The sequence below is a fragment of the Ranitomeya imitator genome, chromosome 8, assembly GCF_032444005.1.
Source record: "Ranitomeya imitator isolate aRanImi1 chromosome 8, aRanImi1.pri, whole genome shotgun sequence".
In the NCBI taxonomy this organism is placed as follows: Eukaryota; Metazoa; Chordata; class Amphibia; order Anura; family Dendrobatidae; genus Ranitomeya; species Ranitomeya imitator.
Window position 1 is genome coordinate 15,298,238 of NC_091289.1, and position 23,563 is coordinate 15,321,800.

The 23,563-nt window shown below is 44.7% G+C and overlaps 1 protein-coding gene and 1 long non-coding RNA gene across 4 annotated transcripts in view; one reads left to right on the top strand and one right to left on the bottom strand.

Annotated features, from left to right (window-relative positions):
- Positions 1 to 1,239, top strand: part of LOC138647399 (uncharacterized) — a 31,348-nt gene extending 30,109 nt beyond the window's left edge. The window contains exon 3 of the long non-coding RNA XR_011314958.1: positions 1,102 to 1,239. This is a non-coding gene — a long non-coding RNA (uncharacterized lncRNA). The remainder of the gene's footprint in view (positions 1 to 1,101) is intronic.
- Positions 1 to 23,563, bottom strand: part of LAMB2 (laminin subunit beta 2) — a 62,911-nt gene that overhangs the window by 26,245 nt on the left and 13,103 nt on the right. For all 3 annotated transcript variants that reach the window (XM_069736375.1, XM_069736373.1, XM_069736374.1), the window contains exons 3-11: positions 16,981 to 17,153; positions 15,542 to 15,677; positions 8,525 to 8,598; positions 7,160 to 7,348; positions 6,671 to 6,734; positions 2,873 to 3,075; positions 2,169 to 2,289; positions 1,804 to 1,992; positions 1,110 to 1,289 (exon numbers count right to left, since the gene is read on the bottom strand). In XM_069736375.1, the coding sequence (XP_069592476.1) occupies positions 1,110 to 1,289; positions 1,804 to 1,992; positions 2,169 to 2,289; positions 2,873 to 3,075; positions 6,671 to 6,734; positions 7,160 to 7,348; positions 8,525 to 8,598; positions 15,542 to 15,677; positions 16,981 to 17,153 (1,329 nt within the window). The remainder of the gene's footprint in view (positions 1 to 1,109; positions 1,290 to 1,803; positions 1,993 to 2,168; positions 2,290 to 2,872; positions 3,076 to 6,670; positions 6,735 to 7,159; positions 7,349 to 8,524; positions 8,599 to 15,541; positions 15,678 to 16,980; positions 17,154 to 23,563) is intronic.

Genomic DNA, 23,563 nt, shown 5'->3' on the forward strand with positions numbered 1-23,563 from the left:
CGGTATAATTTAGGCACTGTGTGGTGGTATAATTTAGGCAGTGTATGGCAGTATAATTTAGGCACTGTGTGGTGGTATAATTTAGGCAGTGTATGGCAGTATAATTTAGGCACTGTGTGGTGGTATAATTTAGGCAGTGTATGGCAGTATAATTTAGGCACTGTGTGGTGGTATAATTTAGGCAGTGTATGGCGGTATAATTTAGGCACTGTGTGGTGGTATAATTTAGGCAGTGTATGGCAGTATAATTTAGGCACTGTGTGCTAGTATAATTTAGGCAGTGTATGGCAGTATAATTTAGGCACTGTGTGGTGGTATAATTTAGGCAGTGTATGGCAGTATAATTTAGGCACTGTGTGGTGGTATAATTTAGGCAGTGTATGGCAGTATAATTTAGGCACTGTGTGGTGGTATAATTTAGGCAGTGTATGGCAGTATAATTTAGGCAATGTGTGGTGGTATAATTTAGGCAGTGTATGGCAGTATAATTTAGGCACTGTGTGGTGGTATAATTTAGGCAGTGTATGGCAGTATAATTTAGGCACTGTATAGTGGTGTATAATTAGGCAGTGTGTTCTTAAACACCCTGTTACCAGAAAGATAAGAGGGGGAGCAGCACTATATGAAGTCCTACATGGATGGGTACAAGCCTCAGCAGGGCAGAGTCAAATCCAGAGATATTAAAATGTATCCTGAGATTTGCTAGTATTCATTACTGTATGGTAATATTTGTGCACTGTATAGTGGTGTCATTTAGATACATATGAACAGTATCAGGGTATTTTTTGAGCACCATCTGGTGGTATTATTTAGGCATTGTATAATATTTACACACTGGTGGTAATTTTTGAACCCTGGTGGTATTAGGCTCTGTACGGTGGTATAATATGGAAACTGTATGGTGATAATATTTAGAAACTGTATTATGGTGGAATGCTTAATACACGGTATATTGGTATTATTTGACTTCTGTATGGCGGTATTTTATAGACTTTGCGCGGTGATATCATTTAGGCACCCCTTTCTTTTGTGCATTTATGGTCAATGAAATCCAACCGCATTTATGTCTTTATATTCAGAATTTGACGTTTTTTTTTTCAGATTCTCACTTTTACATCCTTGGACGATGTCGGCATTGAGGCCATAAAACCCTGATTTGCAGCGATCACATCTGGGACCTTCCACAAAGTCTTTGCAGCGGCACTGTCCGGTGATGAGCCCCAGAGAGGGGTCATCCTGAGAATCGCAGAGTCCTCCGTGTAGAGAGCCGTCCGGGTCACAGTCACAGGCTGCAGGTACAAAATGGCCGAGGCCGACATTACATTGGGAGGATGGCAGTGATTCATGGGGGGGGGGAGAGGCGCTCGTCCAGCTTAATCTGTCATTAAACTGTTCATTTCATGCCTATGATAACCTCGCTGCGATCAGCTCTGCTACATATGCACTACACTGGATCGTTAGTTTAAAGGGGATGTAAACTTTTGCAACCATTGCACATCCTTCAAAATAATGCAACTTTGCAAATAGCCTCGCTTAAGGAAACAATCACCGTTTTGGGTATGCAGCTCCTATAATGACCTATGTGTATCCATGGCTACAGACTACAAGCAGACTCTATGTGTAGTCTGATCCTGCAGTCACAGCGATTACTCCACTCCCTCTGACTACTACTTTTGGTTAAAATAAGGGAAAAAATAGAAGAAAGCAACTAAAAGTGGGCTGTATATTGTTATGCATGGGAGCTGCATACCCGAAACGGCGCTTGTAATGGGGAGAGCAGATTAACCCCCCCTTCCCAGGTACCTTTGCAGACATTGCTATCTCGAATATCCTTGGTGGGGTCTTTGTAGTAGAAGGGCTTGCAGAGCTCGCAGTGTCGCCCCATGGTGTTGTGCTGACAGTCGTCGCAGACGCCGCCGCTCGTGTTTCTGGTGGACAGGTACACCGCCATGTCAAAGTGACACTTCCGGGAATGATTGTTGCAGTTGCACTCTGAGGGTCAAAGACATTTTTAAGACCTGGGGTCTTTTAGGGGAGAGCAGGAACGGTGCAGGTCTATAGAGCCGGGGTGACCCAGCGACAAAAGGATAGGTCCGCAGCTGCGAAAAATGGTGACAAAAGGAGCAGTCAACACAGGGAAAAGAGGAAGCCATGAAATCTCTGCTCACTTTTACAAGCGTTGGTGCTGCGCCCCTCTGCCGGTCTCCAGGGAATCTCATTGAAGAAACCATCGCACTGTTCGCAGTTCAGCCCCTTGGTGTTATGTTTGCAGACACATCTCCCATGCACCTGAGGATCGAGAAATACCCCAAAATTAGGCGGAAAGTGATCAGTGTCCCCGCAGCGCCCCCACAGGTGAAATAAAGTAATACATGCAGGACGACCGAGGGATGAGGATCCCGCACAGAGGACACCCTCTATCAGATTCGGTTTTACTTTGAGGGTATATGAACTTGGTTGACCCTTTAAAAATGTATTTAAAGGGAATCTGTCAGCAGAATTTCACCACCCCCCCACCCCAAACTTTTCATATGCACATGTAGCTCTTTCAAAGACAAGTCCAGCGATATCTTTATATGGCCGGTCCGCTACTCTAACACTGAGAAAGCAGTGTTTAAATCAATATGCAAATGAGGCTGAAGAGCTATGGTAGATCTGAAGCCTTTGTCACTCCGGCTCTATTCCCTCCTCATGCTTGACTGATGGCTCATGTGCCTGAAGTCCCATAGTATGAAGGCTATCAGGCAGGAGGAAGAGGCAGCGATGGGCAAGATATAGAGCTGGAGTGACCGAGGCGTCAGATATACTAAAAAAAACTAATTAAAACACGTAATAAGTTGAAAAAAGAAAGAAAAAAGCATAACCCCCTTACCATTCCGTCCACGTCTTTGGAGATTCCTTCAATAGGAGCGCACTCGGAGGCATGCCCGTAGCAGAAGCAGTTGCCGCGCACCACCAGCTCGTACAGGGCGTAATAATACTTCTCCTTTATTTCGAGTCGGGAATCTAGTAAATTATCACCCAACGTGTGCAGCCGGGTGAAATTAATCCTGATGTTGGTGATCTTCAGAAGATCTAAGAGGAAAGAGAGAAGGCTCAGGAAGGCGTGTGGACGGTCATGCCCATGTGGTGTCTATATAATAAGCTGCACGTCCCAGTTCTGTTGGTGCTGGAAGTATACACGTCAACCCCAATTGTCATTTTTTGGGGGTACACATGAAGTTGCAATCACTTTTGCATTGCACCTTCTCGGGGAGGTGCGGTAACCAAAAAACTGCAGTTATAGCGTTTTTTCTTTTTTTTTCTTAATAGAGACTGAAAGCGGCATTTAACTGGTTAAACTGCAGGGATCGGAGGGAGCCGAAAAGATGTGTAACTTTCATTTAAGTTTTCCTTCTAGCGGTTGGTGCCCCATGCACTTGTCATCCCGGCTCTAACACCTCCACTTATTCTACCAGCTGGGACTCGTCAGGACAGCACAATAATCTGCTCCATAAAGTCCACACAGGGCTGGTGACTGGAGAGGAGCCAAGAGCAGCAGCCAGTGTCCTCCGCCGTGCCGGGCGTCTGCCATGTATGGAAGCGCAGAAAAGCACCGAGCTAAATCAGTAACAGCCCCAGACATCTCCCCCGGCTCCCAAATAACTCTGCCGCATTCAGAAGGGACACAGGCGTCCCCCCACTGCCAGGAAATAACTCAGCAATGAGCTCTTAATTCTGCTCTAAGACTCCTGCATCAGTCTGCACCGAGCTACTGGAGGCGGAAAATGGCATCGAAATCCAAATCTGCTGCTGGAAATAATCAATGAGAATGTTCCCCCCCTGTACTGATCCCAGAGCTGCGCTCACTATTCTGCTGGTGCAGTCACTGTGTACATACATTACATTACTGATCCTGAGTTACATCCTGTATTATACTCCAGAGCTGCACTCACTATTCTGCCGGTGCAGTCATTGTGTACATACATTACATTACTGATCCTGAGTTACATCCTGTATTATACCCCAGAGCTGCACTCACTATTCTGCTGGTGCAGTCACTGTGTACATACATTGCATTACTGATCCTGAGTTACATCCTGTATTATACTCCAGAGCTGCACTCACTATTCTGCTGGTGCAGTCACTGTGTACATACATTACATTACTGATCCTGAGTTACATCCTGTATTATACCCCAGAGCTGCACTCACTATTCTGCTGGTGCAGTCACTGTGTACATACATTACTGATCCTGAGTTACATCCTGTATTATACCCCAGAGCTGCACTCACTATTCTGCTGGTGCAGTCACTGTGTACATACATTACATTACTGCTCCTGAGTTACATCCTGTATTATACTCCAGAGCTGCACTCACTATTCTGCTGGTGCAGTCACTGGGTACATACAATACGTTACTGATCTTGGGTAACACCCCTCAGGTGTTCCACAATTCTGCAGGCTTCAAAGCTGGAATACTCCATAATAACAGGGTCTGTACCACAGGACTGGCGTATAGCAAATGTGGTGCCAATATTCAAAAAGGGGACAAAAACTGAACTCGGAAATTATAGGCCAGTAAGCTTAACCTCTACTGTGGGTAAAATCCTGGAGGGCATTCTAAGGGACGCTATACTGGAGTATCTGAAGAGGAATAACCTCATGACCCAGTATCAGCACAGGTTTACTAGGGACCGTTCATGTCAGACTAATTTGATCAGTTTCTATGAAGAGGTAAGTTCCGGACTGGACCAAAGGAACCCAGTAGATGTAGTGTATATGTTGAGAGCTGGCTCAGGGATAGGAAACAAAGGGTGGTTATTAATGGAGCACACTCGGACTGGGTAGCGGTTAGCAGTGGGGTACCACAGGGGTCAGTATTGGGCCCTCTTCTTTTTAACATATTTATTAATGACCTTGTAGGGGGCATTCAGAGTAGAATTTCAATATTTGCAGATCACACTAAACTCTGCAGGGTAATCAATACAGGGGAGGACAATTTTATATTACAGGATGATTTAGGTAAACTAGAAGCTTGGGCTGATAAATGGCAAATGAGCTTTAATGGGGATAAATGTAAGGTCATGCACTTGGGTAGAAGTAATAAGATGTATAATTATGTGCTTAATTCTAAAACTCTGGGCAAAACCATCAATGAAAAAGACCTGGGTGTATGGGTGGATAACACTCATATTCAGTGGCCAGTGTCAGGCAGCTGCTACAAAGGCAAATAAAATAATGGGATGCATTAAAAGAGGCATAGATGCTCATGAGGAGAACATAATTTTACCTCTATACAAGTCACTAGTGCGACCACACTTAGAATACTGTGCACAGTTCTGGTCTCCGGTGTATAAGAAAGACATAGCTGAACTGGAGCGGGTGCAGAGAAGAGCGACCAAGGTTATTAGAGGACTGGGGGGTCTGCAATACCAAGATAGGTTATTACACTGGGGGCTATTTAGTTTGGAAAAACGAAGACTAAGGGGTGATCTTATTTTAATGTATAAATATATGAGGGGACAGTACAAAGACCTTTCTGATGATCTTTTTAATCATAGACCTGAAACAGGGACAAGGGGGCATCCTCGTTTGGAGGAAAAAAGGTTTAAGCATAATAACAGACGCGGATTCTTTACTGTAAGAGCAGTGAGACTATGGAACTCTCTGCCGTATGATGTTGTAATGAGTGATTCATTACTTAAATTTAAGAGGGGACTGGATACCTTTCTAGAAAAGTATAATGTTACAGGGTATATACACTAGATTCCTTGATAGGGCGTTGATCCAGGGAACTAGTCTGATTTCCGAATGTGGAGTCGGGAAGGAATTTTTTTCCCCAAGGTGGAGCTTACTCTTTGCCACATGGGTTTTTTTTTGCCTTCCTCTGGATCAACATGTTAGGGCAAGTTAGGTTAGGCTATGGGGTGAACTAGATGGACATATAGTCTTCCTTCAACCTTAATAACTATGTAACTATGGAATCTCCCAGAATCCTCTCCTGGGTTGCCTAAGCAGCATTTACTCTCTTGTTTTTCTTTCTTAGAGGTTTCTTCTATAAATCAGGAGATTTCTAATAGTTTATTGTAGGGAAAACTAACCTTGTGTGCTATAAGAGATCATCTCAAGGGATCTGACCACATGTTTTTGACTGTTTCGAATGGTCACCAGCAGAATTGTTAATTCAGCTCTGGAGTATAATACAGAGTTAAACTGTGGATCGGTACAAAATGAATAATACAATGTATATTTCCAGTGATTCCAGCAGAATTCTGAGTGCAAAAATACTTGCAGGTCCCTGGTGTATCGCCATGTTAGTAGTCGGTGGCCCCAGGTCTACTAATCAGAGGATGCACTGGGAGTAGGAGGAGATTCGCCATGCTCTGGTCTGGAGGCTACAGATCACCAACGTGGCCACTGGACCAATCTTTTTACTCCCCTCTAATAATGGCTCCTTGTGGCTCTGAAATGTCAGAATAACTCTGCACTCTTACAAGAAATCAGAGGTACAGTAGAATCCCATACGAGTGTATAGGGGCCCATAGGAGTGTATAGGGGCCAATAGGAGTGTATGGGGGGCCCATAGGAGTGTATGGGGGGCCCATAGTAGTGTATAGGGGCGGTATTGTGTCTCTGCACATACAGCGGTAATACGATATTGTGCTTAGTCCCTTATTAATTAACTTACTCTGAATACGAGGACTGTACGGGTCCCTGATGTGAATGGCCGGATCCAGAACTCTGAATATCACCTACACACAGAGAGAGGGGAGGATTACATGCGGAAACAAGACTAGAGAGTATACGGTATATACTGCACTCAGTGTAGGGTCGCCAGCAAAATATTAGCACATAGCTCCTAAAGGGAAGATACAGAGGCACGGCGTGTCCGTGAGGTCACTGATGGTATAAACGGGTAGAGACGGATGATGACAGTGAGGTGGTGTGCTACAGAACCATAGGTACTCTTTGTGCCGCCATATGGTGCACCATATGAAACCCTACTAAAAAATTATTAGTCATACTGAGGTTCAGTAGGGCCCCATAGAAGTGTATTAGTGTGGAATTATGGCTCCGGGAATTGTATGTAATACCGCCATATGCATGATGCCGAACACTACCTACCATACATAGCACCAACATAGACAGTAGCGCTTTACTGTCCTTCATTCCTCACCTCTCCTTCCGTAGACGGCTCAATTTCAGAATACCGAGCCTCGCAGATCACATCGTCCACCTTTCTTTGGATGCTGCGTGAAATGTTCGGAAAGACGGCGGCGCAATCATAGGCAAAGTATCTGTAAACCTGCCAAGTCCGTCCATAGTCAGACGACCGCTCCACTAACATGGCCGCCGGTCTGAAAGTCTTCAGAAAGAAATCACAGAGTTGGCATCAAAATTATCCAACGTTCATCAAGTCTAATTAGATGTGAATGTTCTCATTCACTGACAGCAAGCAGAGGTGCGGGGGCACAGCCGCCATTCTACTGAGCCACGGCCGCCATTCTACTGACCCAGAGCCGCCATTCTACTGACCCACGGCCGCCATTCTACTGACCCACGGCCGCCATTGTCCTGACCCACGGCCGCCATTATCCTGACCCACGGCCGCCATTATCCTAACCTAACCATGACATATAAAGCCATCCACAACCTGTCTCCTCCATACATCTGTGACCTCGTCTCCCGGTACTTTCCTGCACGCAACCTCCGATCCTCACAAGATCTCCTTCTCTACTCCCCTATTATCTCCTCTTCCCACAATCGCATACAAGATTTCTCTCGTGCATCCCCCCTACTCTGGAATGCTCTACCACAACATATCAGACTCTCGCCTACCATCGAAACCTTCAAAAAGAACCTGAAGACCCACCTCTTCCGACAAGCCTACAACCTGCAGTAACCACCGATTGACCAAACCACTGCACGGCCAGCTCTACCCTCACCTACTGTATCCTCACCCATCCCTTGTAGATTGTGAGCCCTCGCGGGCAGGGTCCTCTCTCCTCCTGTACCAGTTATGACTTGTATTTTTCAAGATTATTGTACTTGTTTTATTATGTATACCCCTCCTCACATGTAAAGCGCCATGGAATAAATGGCGCTATAATAATAAATAATAATAATAATAATAATAATTATCCTGAGCCACGGCCGCCATTCTACTGACCCACGGCCGCCATTCTACTGACCCACGGCCGCCATTCTACTGACCCACGGCCGCCATTCTACTGAGCCACGGCCGCCATTCTACTGACCCACGGCCGCCATTCTACTGACCCACGGCCGCCATTCTACTGACCCACGGCCGCCATTCTACTGACCCACGGCCGCCATTCTACTGACTCACGGCGCCATTCTACTGACCCACGGCCGCCATTCTACTGACCCACGGCCGCCATTCTACTGAGCCACGGCCGCCATTCTACTGACCCTCGGCTGCCATTCTACTGACCCACGGCCGCCATTCTACTGACTCACGGCGCCATTCTACTGACCCACGGCCGCCATTCTACTGACCCACGGCCGCCATTATACTGACCTTGAAAGTCATGATGAGATGAGTGAAGTGGAACTCTGCCTCCAGGTCTAACTGAACGCTGACATCAGAGATCCCTGTGTCGGGAGGAAGAGGACAGGACGGCTTTAGATCATGGCCAGTCTATAGGAAATCCATATCGCACCCCAGGTTATAGCACAGCAATGATCTCCAGCCCCGCAATAACACAAGGTTGGGAAAGAGGCTCAGACACCCCTGGTCCGTGACGGTCACCGATTCCCCCATTTACTTCTGAATGACATGAAATGTCCAGGAGGTCAAATGGTCAAGATCAGAGCGTCTCTGATCCAGGACATTGCTGCTGGTGAGACTGTCATGCTGGCAGCCAGCACCATCACTAGGACAGGTCCGTGTGTCCGGCTGCCCCATTACTTCTACATATATGCAGCACTTATTATATCTTTAACATCCAGGAATACAATGGGGATTAAAGGGCGTCTCCATTTGTCAGATCTACACCGATTGTGGGACAATTTAGACTGAGACGACCGTCAAAGCACAGAACTGCCCCTTCTGAAGGCAAATACTTAGAATCTACCTTTTTATGGGGGGTTTTAGCACTGTTGACGAATATAACTAAAAAACAGCTGGAGACGACTCCTGTGGGATCATGGCAGCCATATTGGTTGTCACACAGCTTTGAGTCGATTTTCCCACCTCTACACTGTACCACCATTAGAACAAAGAACATATGCAACAGCGTGGGTTAAAAGTGATAACATGAAACACTGGGAGCAGGGCAGCAATCCCCATGGTATAAAGTAAATGCATGGTGCGATTCATACCTCACATAGATAAATAAATACAGAGTTCCCCATCAGTGGCAATAGTGAAATAGAATATAACAAAACCAGAGATGCACATAGAGATTATCAAACCATATTGCATAAAAATATACCAATGATGGAGCAGGGGAATCGCGCCATCTCCCACGCCCCCTGAAGAAGGATCACTCAAACGCGCGTCGGGGTGGGTGGGAGACGGCGCGATTCCCCTGCTCCATCATTGTTATGCATCTCTGGTTTTGTTATATTCTATTTTACTATTGCCACTGATGGGGAACTCTGTATGTATTTATCTATGTGAGGTATGAATCGCACCATGCAATTACTTTATACCATGGGGATTGCTGCCCTGCTCCCAGTGTTTCATGTTTTTTGTTATCACTTTTAACCCACGCTGTTGCATATGTTCTTTGTTCTAATATTTAATAAACTTTTGTATCATTTGGACTATTGCACTGTTTTGGTTTGTGGTTTAGCTTTTTTCATTATCATTGTGTCCCACACTGTTCCATATCCAGGCTTTGTTTATCTAGATGGATTATTTTCTGTAAGAAATAACGATCAGTTTGTCTTACAATTGCCTGCGGTGTGTTCCTTGTCTCTTCTGTACCACCATTGCAAACTCATCTCTGCTGTGGATCCAGCACTGCTACATCAAGCCCTGTTGTATCACTCCGCTATTTCGTTGTTCAAGCTCTGCTACATCAAGCACTGCTCTACATTTCTGCTATTCCATGGCTCCGGCACTGCTACATCAAGCACCGCTCTGCATCTCTGCTATGCCATAGCTCCAGCACTGCTACATCAAGCACCGCTCTACATCTCTACTATTCCATAGCTCCAGCACTACTACATCAAGCCCCGCTCTACATCTCTACTATTCCATAGCTCCGGCACTGCTACATCAAGCACCGCTCTACATCTCTGCTATTCCATAGCTCCAGCACTACTACATCAAGCACCGCACTACATCTCTGTTGTTCCATAGCTCCAGCACTACTACATCAAGCACTGCTCTACATCTCTGCTATTCCATAGCTCCAGCACTGCTACATCAAGCACCGCTGTACATCTGTGCTATTCCATAGCTCAAGCACTGCTCTACATCTCTGCTATTCCATAGCTCCAGCACTACTACATTAAGCACCGCTCTACATCTGTGCTATTCCATAGCTCCAGCACTGCTACATCAAGCACCGCCCTACATCTCTGCTATTCCATAGCTCCAACACTACTACATCAAGCACCGCTCTACATCTCTGCTGTTCCATAGCTCCGGCACTGCTACATCAAGCACCACTCTACATCTCTGCTGTTCCACAGCTCCAGCACTGCTACATCAAGCACCACACTACATCTCTGCTATTCCATAGCTCCAGCACTGCTACATCAAGCACCACACTACATCTCTGCTATTCCATAGCTCCAGCACTGCTACATCAAGCACCACACTACATCTCTGCTATTCCATAGCTCCAGCACTACTACATCAAGCACCGCTCTACATCTCTGCTATTCCACAGCTGCAGCACTGCTACATCAAGCACTGCTCTACATCTCTGCTATTCCATAGCTCCAGCACTATTACATCAAGCACCGCTCTACATCTCTGCTATTCCATAGCTCCAGCACTACTACATCAAGCACCGCTCTACATCTCTGCTGTTCCATAGCTCCAGCACTGCTACATCAAGCACCGCTCTACATCTCTGCTATTCCATAGCTCCAGCACTGCTACATCAAGCACCGCTTTACACCTCTGCTATTCCATAGCTCCAGCACTACTACATCAAGCACCGCTCTACATCTCTGCTATTCCATAGCTCCAGCACTGCTACATCAAGCACCGCTCTACATCTCTGCTATTCCATAGCTCCAGCACTACTACATCAAGCACCGCTCTACATCTCTGCTATTCCATAGATCCGGCACTGCTACATCAAGCACCGCTCTACATCTCTGCTATTCCATAGCTCCAGCACTGCTACATCAAGCACCGCTCTACATCTCTTCTATTCCATAGCTCCAGCACTACTACATCAAGCCTGACACTACATCTCTGCTATTCCACAGCTGTAGCACTGCTATATCAAGCACCGCACTACATCTCTGCTATTCCATAGCTCCAGCACTACTACATCAAGCACCGCACTACATCTCTGCTATTCCATAGCTCCAGCACTGCTACTTCAAGTACCGCTCTACATCTCTACTATTCCATAGCTCCGGCACTGCTACATGCTCTACATCTCTATTTCATTGTAACAAATCTACTATTTTGTAGTTCCAGCTTTGCTACTTTGAGCCTCTGATGCGAACCCAGCAATGCTATACTACCTCCTCTTCTCTGACTGGACTCTGCTACATCACTGTATGATCTCTGCTGCATGGAGCCGCTGTTGAAAACTCATGGTTTTTTCATCACTAAGTCAACTCTGCTACTCTGCTGTTCCAGCTCTGCTGCCGTTGGTATAATTTAACTACTCCAGTTCTTTCTGCTCCAGCTCTGCTACATATGTCACCATTGTGCCAGCTAGATTGCCCCGCTGCACCAGCGCCACCCATCCGTGCTGCTTTAGAAATGGTCATCCGGACCCCGGGCCTCGAGACGTAACTCTGAGATGCCGCTGAATAGAATAACACGGGTCTATACTTGTATATGTTCTCCTTATTTGGGGGGGGCACTGTTAGAGGCAGACCAGGCATCTGCTGCGGGACCCTTGAAGAGAAGGACCCAGCCCTGATTTGTCCTGGTCCAGACTGGGTGAAGGCGGAAACAAACAACATGTCCTGGGTGGCTAAACCCACTGCTAGAATGGGTGGTCTGATTTACTCTGTGGACCCCCTCTTCTCGTGCACTCCCTCTATTAGCCGTGGGTTGGCACATGTCGCTGCCCCATGTTAGTGCCCAGATCTCTCCGCTGGAAATCACAAATACATCAAAGGGTTCGGGCTTTGAAGCTGAAATGATAATAATGAGGGAATGAAATCCGCAGATTAAGTGTCGCTGATCTCCATATTCTCCTGGACGGACTTCAATAGACTGTGGGGGGAATAACCCCTCGCGGGGCATTAACGGGTCCGGACTCCGGAGACAGAAAAAACTCTGAATCTTTATGATTGCTGATGGCCGGTGAAGAAGAGTGGCAGACATGGAAGGATCCATCTGACCCCCCATTATGCCTCTCCCAGTTTTTACCCCTTTCTGTGACCCCCCGATCATAACCCCTATACCCTTGTTTTCTAGTATTGAAGTTTCCTATATAGGGGTCGGTGCTGCACAGGGTTTGCAACACAGTGATGAGACTAACAATGGATGGTTCCCATAGCAGCCGCAGCGTCTACCTTTATTGTATAAATTCACTCTTATTCTCTCTCTTAAAGAGGTTTTATGGGATCACACTATAGACGTCACATCCTTAAGAAAGGACCTCTGATCGGTGGGAGGCCGATCTCTTGGGAGTTGTTTAAAGGGGCCGCAGAGCTTGAGGTTTACTAGTTCACCGAATCACTTTAAGGGGGTCCTTACCCCCGTAATAGGCCCACGTATTGCACATGATCACGTGACTAGGGGTATATACTTTGTGTCTTGCTGCATTAGTACAGGCGGCCCTCAGATGCCGAGCATTCACCAGGCTGCCCCTTCCATCCGCTCCAGGGCAACAGCTGCACATACAGTAGAGGCGTACAGTACCGCTAATGTGCTGGCAGCGGATCCCGTGCAGGAATGTCCCGCTATCTTCCACCTGTTCCCCCCACACTTGTAATAACAAGATTTCCTCTGCCTGAACTTTCTACTTGGTAAAAGGCCAAACACAAGTGTTATATCCCTCCGGACACATTGCGGGGGCAGATGGGGGAAAAAATGGCGCTGAGCGCTCCAGACGCGGGGTAGAAAGTAGTGGGGGTCAGTGGAGGATTCACGTATACTGCATACTATTTAAGGGGACAGTTTGGGGATCGTTCTTCCACTTCCTCTTATCCTCTGTCTAGGGGGCGCTCTGACATCATTGGGGTCTCTGTTGCTAGGTCTAGGGGTACTTGGCACTGATATTGGGGGCATGGTCTTCCTGAGTTACTGCTTATTCCAGCACTATTTGTAGGGGCACTATTTAAATTAATAAGGCGATTGGCACTGTTTTTTGCACATTGCGATAGGATGTGGTATAGACCCTATTTAGGGGGCTTTTGCCCTGTTTATGGGGTGTTTATCCTGTTTAGGGGGGCGTTTGCCCTGGTTAGAGGAGCGTTTGCCCTTTTTAGAGGGGTGTGTGTCCTGTTTAGGGGGGCGTTTGCCTTGTTTAGAGGGGTGTTTATCCTGTTTAGGGGGGCGTTTGCCTTGCTTAGAGGTGTTTGCTCTGTTTAGGGGGCTTTTGCCCCGTTAAGGGGGTGGCGTTTTCCCCGTTTAGGGGGATTGTTTGCCCTGTTTGGGGGGGTGTTTGCCCTGTGTAGGGGGGTCTTCCTGGGGCAGTGCTTATGGCCGCAGTGTTGTGGTGGCACTGTTTCTTGCACATTGTGCTAGGATGGGGGTATAGACCCTATTTAGGGGGGACTTTTTTAGATACCCACTCTGACACGGTTTAGGAGAGGTCCTGGCACTGTTTATGGGGGTATTTTGATAACATTTTTGGATATGTCCTGTTTAGGCATAGGGTGCTTGGCACTGGTAATGGGGGAAGACTTCCTGGGGCACTACTATTTATGAGTGGGGTTGGAGGCACTGTTTAGGGGGCACTTTTTCTTCTATTTGTTCCCCTTAAATAAGACCATCCCCCGAGCAGTCATCGCAGATCAGCCACTCAGGTAACTAGGAAAGCTGGGTAACACTTCTCATGGTGGTCATGCTGTCAGCCATATTCACCCAGCTTTCCCAGAATCAGATAAACTAAGAAACAGATTTTTGAGCCGTGCGGGTCCATTTTGGACGTGGAGAACGGAGATCTGAGTCAAGGTTTCCTGTGGAAAGATTGATTTATTCTTCCCAAATCCTAATTGTTCCCCCTCCCAGGAGCTCCAGGGGGGGATGGAAAAGGTTCGGAATAAAATAGAGGAATTTTAATAGGGCGGCAGATAAAAAGCTGTTGGGATTAGCTGGAGAAATCCTCAAATACTTCGCCTCCCATTTTTTTCCCCCTCTTTTACAGCTTTAATCCCAGAGAAGAATATATGTAATTAAATTAAACGACTTTAATGAGGAAATGGAAGGAAAGAAGAAGTAGACGGGAGCTGAGCGGGGGCTGTCGGGGGGCCAATTTACAGGCCGCCTGAAGCAGAGCCTGGCGGGTACGGCCCCAGCAGATGCCACACATGGGTTTTCGGACCCTTTATAGAGGTTTACATGAGGCTCCTGTATAAGGGGAAGGAAAACTCCTGGAAGACGTCAAATCTCCCGGACGCTGATTTCTGGAAAAATAGCGACTTCTTGTGCGTGACGTCGGGACCTTCCGTCATCAGGTGGCTACAGTCCCGATTTCCCAGGACTGTTCCGATTTTTGAGGCTGTCCGGGCATAAAAGGGGTAAAGTCACTTTTTTATATAGAGGATTTATCATAATTTCCCTAAAAAAAAAATTGCAAAAAAGTTGCTTGCAAAGCCCGACCTTTCCCCATTGGGGTACAGATGATGGCAGTGATGGGTCAGATCACCCATGTCACTAACTCCTGGGGAGAGGCTGCCGCTGCAGGAGACGGTTCTGAGGAGCAGAAGACACAGGAGGAGACCGGCGCTGGCCCATCACTGCCATCATCTGTGCTCCACGTGAGTGCATGCTGATAGCAATGTAACTGAGGGCAGGAAACAGATCCGGGGAAAGCCGGGAGATTAACAACAATCCTCTAATAATTTTCAAAGTTTCATAACTTTCCACACTGGAAAAAATTATTAAAGAATTAAAGTTTAGTTACTCTTTAAAGGGGCCCAAAAATATTTGTTCTGGACACTATGGGGGTCCGAGTGCAAAAGTCATTGCTGTTACCTATAGAGTGGAAGTGGTACATAGTGCAGCACAGAGTATTTCAGCAGAGGAGTGGAAGGGATACGGAGTGCAGCGCAGAGGATTTCAGCAGAGGAGTGGAAGAGGTGCAGAGTGCAGCACAGAGGATTTCAGCAGAGGAGTGGAAGGGGTACAGAGTGCAGCACAGAGGATTTCAGCAGAGGAGTGGGCTGACATTGTGTCAGAGGAGAATGGAAAGTAGCACAATTCTGGTAAGGTTACCGTTCTCAGATTGCCACCAGGCCTTCTTCCGGTCTTCGGCAAACGTGGTGACGACATTTTCGATGCGATGACTGATGGGATTGGTCAGTCGGTTGTAAGGTCTCCGCGAGTCACAGACAAAACACTTCTTCTCATCCTGGGGAATACAGTGGAAATCAACTTATATGTACAGTACAGACCAAAAGTTTGGACACACCTTCTCATTTAAAGATTTTTCTGTATTTTCATGACTATGAAAATTGTACATTCACACTGAAGGCATCAAAACTATGAATTAACACATGTGGAATTATATACTTAACAAAAAAGTGTGAAACAACTGAAATTATGTCTTATATTCTAGGTTCACCATGCAGTGACACTGTGAGTGTCTGCTCATCCCACTTGCCCACCAACGCTGGTCCTGGCCACTTGTCTCCACGGATATCAGAGGACGGATCTGCATTGATTCCCTCATACCGTTGGTTTAGCTCAGTGTACATTGGCTCTGGCTGGCTCCACAAACTATCAGTTATACTGATTCGCCCACATTGCTGGTTGAACTCCTCTAAAGTATCCAACTCTTGCTCTGGCTGGTTTCTTAAAGCGCACAGCCATTGGTACATATACCAGTCTACTCCCCACCACGGCTAGCCTTCTATACTCTCTATACCTTCTCTAGACAGCCATGAAATCTGGTAAGAATCCATTCTCTACCGTAAACCACCAGGGAAGCTTAAATGAACCCGTCCTTCACTCTAGTCCACCAGCAAAGCATAAATGAACCTGTCCTTCACTCTAATCCACCAGAGAAGCTTAAGTTAACCTGTCCTTCACTCTAATCCACCAGAGAAGCTTAAGTTAACCTGTCCTTCACTCTAACCCACCAGGGAAGCTCAAATAAATCTGCCCTTCACTCTAATCCACCAGGGAAGCTTAAATGAACCCATCCTTCACTCTTGTCCACCAACAAAGCATAAATGAACCGGTCCTTCACTCTAATCCACCAGAGAAGCTTGAATTAACCTGTCCTTCACTCTAATCCACCAGAGAAGCTTAAATTAACCTGTCCTTCACTCTAACCCACCAGGGAAGCTTAAATGAATCTGTCCTTCACTCTAGTCCACCAGGGAAGCTTAAATGAACCTGTCCTTCACTCTAGTCTGCCAGGAAAGCTTAAGTGAACCTGCCCTTCACTCTAATCCACCAGGGAAGCTTAAATGAACCCATCCTTCACTCTAGTCCACCAGGAATGCTGATTTTAATGGCTCCAATGGGTCACATGAGAGGGTCACAAAAGAACCTATTGGAAGATTCATATTCAAAAAATAGTACTAGCGCCCCTGGAAACTGCTTGACATAAACATGTTACATGGTTTCTCCAACAGTGAATATTTTTGGCTTTCTGCCCTCTAAATGAATCACCTCTTCTGTTTTCTCGGCCTTCTGGCATCACCCACCTGAAGATGACTCACGATACAATAGGGCTGTGCTCGGTGCAGTCCACAGGTTGACGTAGCCTTCAGTTTATCCGCCCGGCCAACGAGAAGGTCCCCAGTGGCAGGATAGCAGCTGCCTTGAGAACAGCCATGTGGCTGCTCGGGAATCTGGGAAAATACGCCAACCGCCAGCGCTGCGGAGAAATGCAACCGTCGTGTTATTAAGCAGGATATCGGTCTTACAACACATTTTGCAATTTTCTTAATATAGGTTGTATATCTGTAGGGTCGTCTGGGGCGGCAGCATTGATGATCAGCCCATAAAAAAGTGAGATAAAGTAGCGAACCTCCAGCTGTGTGAGTTACTGGCCCGGTAAAAGTTATCACCCTATTAATCTTCTAAACTATTTTCTTATTTACTGATAGCAAATGGTGCAGAATTAAGATTTGACATTAATGCCGCTTCTCTTCCACAATCCGCGCATACAACATAAAAACTGCAGCTGCATCTCCCTCCTCCCTGATTTCGAATTATGGTTTTACATGAGAAGGACTTTTTAGAGACTAAAGAGGTTCCTGAAAATGTACAGAGTCCATATAGGCAGGAAAATGGGAACGTCACAGAATACAGGAGAGAAACTGCAGCTGCATCTCCCTCCTCCTTGGTTTTTATTTTTGGTTTTATACTAGACTGATTTTTTTTGGAGACAAAGGAGGGTTCTGAAAATTTCCAGAGACTCTATAGGCAGGAAAATAAGAATGTCAAAGAATATAGTAGGGAAACTGCACCTGCATCTCCCTCCTCCCTGTTTTTTATTTTTTGTTTTCTACTAGATGGATTTTTTGGAGACTAAGGAGGTTTTGAACATTTGCAGAGACCATAGAGGCAGAAAAATGAGAACATCACAGAATACAGGAAGGAATCTGCAGCTGCATCTCCCTCCTACCTGATTTCTAGTTATGGTTTTATACTAGAAGGATTTTTCTTTGGAAACTGAGGTTTCTAAAAATTTGCAGATGGAAATGTGAATGGCGCAACATAGAGGAGAGAAACCATAGAGAAGAGAAACTGCAGCTGCATCTCCCTCCTCACTGTTTTTTACTTTTCATTTTATACTTCAAATGTTTTTTCATAAACTTTGGAGGTTTCTGAAAATTTGCAGCTGGAAATGTGAATGGCGCTTTACAGGGAAAAGAAACTGCAGCTGCATCTCCCTCCTCCCTGGATTTTATTTATGATTTTATACTAGGAGGATTTTTTGGAGACTGTGGAGGCTTCTGAAAATTTACACACAAAGAAATGGGAACGACCTGCTGTGGAGGAGGACGTCATTTCCTCTATTTGGGGACTGTAAAGATCAGTCCTGATTTATTTCTCATTATCAGAGTCATTCCTATGAGGTCCAGGAAAGTTTGTGCCCCCCTCCACTGCCCACCTGCTGCGGCCCGTTATAGACTCCGCCATGACGCGTCCTGAGAACATCTGAATAGGTTCTAAAACCGTCTCATAAAAGTAAAAGCGAACCATGGTCATTCCTGTCTGTCCCAAAATACACACAGGAGAGACCCAGGGACACCTCGGCAGAATGTGGGTATATTTATCCCCCAGGCCGGGCCCCTGGATCACCGGCCCCTTATCTCCCCCATGTAAATTCCTCGGCCACCTCCCTGCCAGGACAGCTTGCTTTTTCTTACAATTCCCATCTAATCATTTCAGAGGAAGAATTTTGATCCCGTCCGTTATTGTACTTTCCAGAGTCGTCACTCCCACATTCCAGCTGGAAAATCCCTCCGAGCGGATATCGGGCCGGTTCTCCCACCATCTGACTCAGAGGACAGGTTTGATGGCACTGCCCGGCTGTAATCCTTTGTGGGACGGAGGTTGTCACGGGGTCCTTCTCCGGTACCACACGATCAACAGAGCCAGCGAAGAGTGAACTATCCCAAGACCTTTATTTAGGCAAAAATACGAAAGGTCCATATACGATCCACCACACAAAGGATATAATAGTCCAGAACACGAATGCAGTTCAGTTACAGGATAAAAGTCCAACAATCCAGCAGACAGAGGATAGCATAGTCCATATACGCTTCTTTCTCTCTGAGATGCTGGGAACACGTCATCATTCCACACAGGACTGATCTGTTTCTCACCTCCTCATTCACAGGTCAGGAGGGGGAAGGTCTCAGGGGCTCATTGTTTCAACAAGCTAGGTCAACAGGTCATTAGCAAACAATACAGTACTGGTACTGTGGGGGCTGATATCAGATGGCAGCAACAGCCATTCATCAATTAGCAAATAACTCCTTCTACAAGAGAACACCATGCAAATAAGTAAAATAGAAATATACACAAAAATGATACCCACATAGCATATCCCACCACGTCATCATTCCACACAGGACTGATCTGTGTCTCACCTCCTCATTCACAGGTCAGGAGGGGGAAGGTCTCAGGGGCTCATTGTTTCAACAAGCTAGGTCAATATGTCATTAGCAAACAATACAGTACTGTGGGGGCTGATATCAGATGGCAGCAACAGCCATTCATCAATTGGCAAATAACTCCTTCTACAAGAGAACACCATGCAAATAAGTAAAATAGAAATATACACAAAAATGATACCCACATAGCATATCCCACCATCACAGAGGTTGTCGGCCTCAGCTCCTAAGGAAACCCCATCGTTATTTTTCCAGTTTCAAAATTAAAGGAATTTTCTTGGACCTGTCCATGGGATAGGTCATCAATATGAGATCGGTGGCAGTAAGGATATCCACGATCGACTGATCGAAGAGGCTGCGGAGAGCGCTGCAATGTAGCTTCATACATATTGTAGTGACCGTCACTGGTCCTGCTGCATCCTTTATAAACAAATGGGATTGAGCTGCAGTACCCGGTACGGCCACTGCATAACGTGTGGCGCTGCATCTGATAATCAATGCCAGAGAGCTCCGCCCCTCCAATCCGTTAATTGATGAGAGCGCCAGAAGTTGGATCCCACCGATCTGAGATTGATCTCTCTTAAGGATAGACTATCAATGGTAAAGTCTGAACAGAATTCCTTTAACAGTGAGCATACCGCTCTACGGGGCAATCCTGCAGGATTGCTCTATTTGTGAGATCTCCAATTCTTCTGGTCATGTAAGTCGGTAGATAGCAATAAAAAATGTTGAAGCTTAGATTACCCTTAAAGAGGACATGTCATCAGGTTAGTGGGACATTTTGAGATCCTATTTTATTCCCGCGTCTCCTCTCATTTTGCTGCTTTTTGTTTTATTTAAATGTGCCATGCGGTTCCAGAGATACGGGCCTCTTTATTTAGTCATCATTTTTATGATCTTTGTCAAAGGGGTGTTGCTCACAGGATCCTCTGGGGCGTGTCTATTGCCACGCCACTTTGGTGAGCCACACCCCTTTGGTAAGGACCATGCAAATTTTGCACTAAACGAAAAGGCCCGTATCTTTGGATCCATAAGGCAGATTAAAAAAAACAAACAAATTAAATAATCTGGGGAAGAAGGGGAATAAAATGAAATAAAAATGTAGACATTTTTTTCCTGTTGACAGATCCTTTTTAAAGGGGAGATTCATTTTTAGACAAATAGTCCTTTGCAGTTGAAAATATCATCCAGAAACCTGTGTAATGCGCCTTTCTCCCAAAGGACTGATGGACGCCGTCACCAATCTGCTGACCCAACATGTCCATGCAGCCCATTGCTTTTATAGGACACCGCCGTGTAATGCTACATTTCCCCTGTGGTGGCGCTGCAGGGAGTTAAAATACTTCCCAAAAGCAGGAATCCCAATGATTTTTTTTTTTATTATTTTTTTTTTTTTTTTTTTTTTAGGGGAAATATTCTAGGAAAAAGGGCATTTCTGAGTTCCAATTTTATTCTTACGAGCCCCAAATGTTCTGCTACATACAGATAAATGGTACAAATTCTCTCTCATTTGGCGGATTGTTGTCCAATCAGAGGCTTGCTGTTCAGCCCTTGGCCTTGCAGGCAGTGAAAGGGTTAATGTTTGGCTTGTAAAACTCCCATTTCCTCCACCAGTAGCTCTGGCACTGGTCCCTGTGTCTTTCCACTGATGGCGCAGCGCTACGGGAAGCACAATGCAGTTCTGCAGCGGATCCCGGCCTCGCCCGCTTATCTTCTAATAACATCTTTTGTTACTTATTATGTGAAATAATGAGTGTGAACGGCGATTTCCTGCCGCCTCATCTGCGCTTTCACTATGATGCCTCAATATGGCGACTTTTAGAGCATTTCACAACCTCCTTGCGGTCGGGGGTTGTGCGCTTTTACTACAAAAAACTTATTTTGATTAATACATCTACAGTATATATATAATTGTCTAAGGGTTTTTCTGTCTGTTCTGGAAATCCCGCGTCTCTGATCAATCAGACCAATCAGCGACGGGCACAGCATGGCGACAATGTCATAAAGGTTGCCTCGACCAATCAGCGACGGGCACAGACTGCCGCGAATTCGCCTTGACCAATCAGCGACGGGCACAGTATCAACGTAAATGTCATAATGGTTGCCATGGCGACAATTATGTCATAAAGGTTGCCTCGACCAATCAGCGACGGGCACAGTCTGCCGCGAATTCTGGAATCATCATTGTCCATATACTACGGGGACATGCATATTCTAGAATACCCGATACGTTAGAATCGGGCCACAATCTAGTCTATATATATGTTAATATATATAACACTAATTAAAATTGAATATATAAATGTATAATATAAAAAACTAAAAAAAGTTGATTAATATGTACAGTAATTAAAAATTAAATATATAAATGTATAATATAAAAATAAAAAAACTAAAAACTGTACATAAAAAATTTGATTAATGTGTATATACTAATTAAAAATGAAATACTTAAATGTATAATATATATAAAAACAACTAAAAAAGTTGATTAATATATACAGTAATTAAAAATTAAATATATAAATGTATAATATAAAATGTACATAAAAAATTTGATTAATGTGTATATACTAGGTAAAAAATTAAATACATAAATGTATAATATATTTAAAAACAACTAAAAAAAGTTGATTAATATACACACTAATTAAAAATTAAATATATAGAAAAAAACCGAAGAAAATATTTTCATTAATCTATTTAATCTAATTAAAAAATAAAGAAATATATTACTGTATAATATATATTAAAAAAAAGTATTTAAAAAAAACTATTTAAATAATATATACTAATTAAAATATTTAAAATTACCAAATAAATAGAATAATTAATAAATATATATATATATATATATATATATATATATATATATATATATATATATATATATATATATATATATATATATATATATATATATCAAATCAGGCATCTGTGCCTCCTCCGACGGAGTTTATTTCTCACTTTCGATTCACAGTTACAATGACAGATGAAAATTCTAGTTAAAGGGAACCTGTCACTATGAATCCGCTACAGAGCAGACACTGAGCAGAATGATATATAGTTTTGTGTAAAAAGGTTCAGTATAACTTATAGTATAATGATGGAAATAAAACCTAAGCGCATCCGTGGCTTAAGAGTCCAGTGGGCGGTCCTAATTCCACTGGATTCCTTAAACCCAGAATGATCATAAATTTCAATTGGTAAATTAGGAGTGATACTGAATGTTTTTACACAAATATATTCATCAATCTGCTCAGTTTCTCCTGCTCCATGATGCTGGTGGATCCGACAGTATTCTTATGAGGACAGGTTTCCTCTTAAAGAGGTTGTCTCACCACAGATAAATGGATATTCTCCATTAGCAGGGGTGGAGAGCAATAGTCTATTGATTTTAATAAGCACCATGTAATACCTCCATGGAAAGCCCAAACCCGGCCCATGATGGCAAAATAGATACTTACACAAAATAGTGACGATAAAAAAAAGGGGAAAATGAAAAAGAGGCAAAAGATGCACAAAACTAGACGAAAAAAGGCGTAAAAGCAATAATAAATCGGCCCCTTTAACAAGTCTCCTGTTGACCAGTTCCATCAGTGGCGGGCGACTGGCTGAAGCTCCACCCTGTTGATAAAGGGGCGGGACCTAGCGGTAAGAAAAGGGGCTGGACCTAGCAGGAAGAGGGGAGAGGCTCCTTCTGCAGGCAGTTGTCTTACATGGCTCAATTCCTTAGACACAGACAAGTATTTTTTTTATACGCTTCTTCAGTTGTTTGTTTTTTTTACGAGACAAAATAGGATCTATGAAACGAAGGGGATTCATTAAATACGGGGATATTTATTTTTTTGTATTTTTTTTGTTTTTAAGTAGACTGAAGATCACCATCAGGACCTCAGGTTAAGTAATTATAATATTAGAGTGATTTCTGTGTCTTATAGACACTCCGGTGCCGCCATATAGTGCCGTAACATAAAACCACCATAATGTCACATGTAATGAAGAATGTCGCAATGTTATATAAAATCACGGACACACAGAGCGGGGGCTTATATTAGGCCATGGGTGATATAATACAGATCCATATAAGACATTGAGAACGACCAGGGGTAACTCAGGTCACGTCAAGGGCCAATCCAACAAAACGACAGCGGTATAA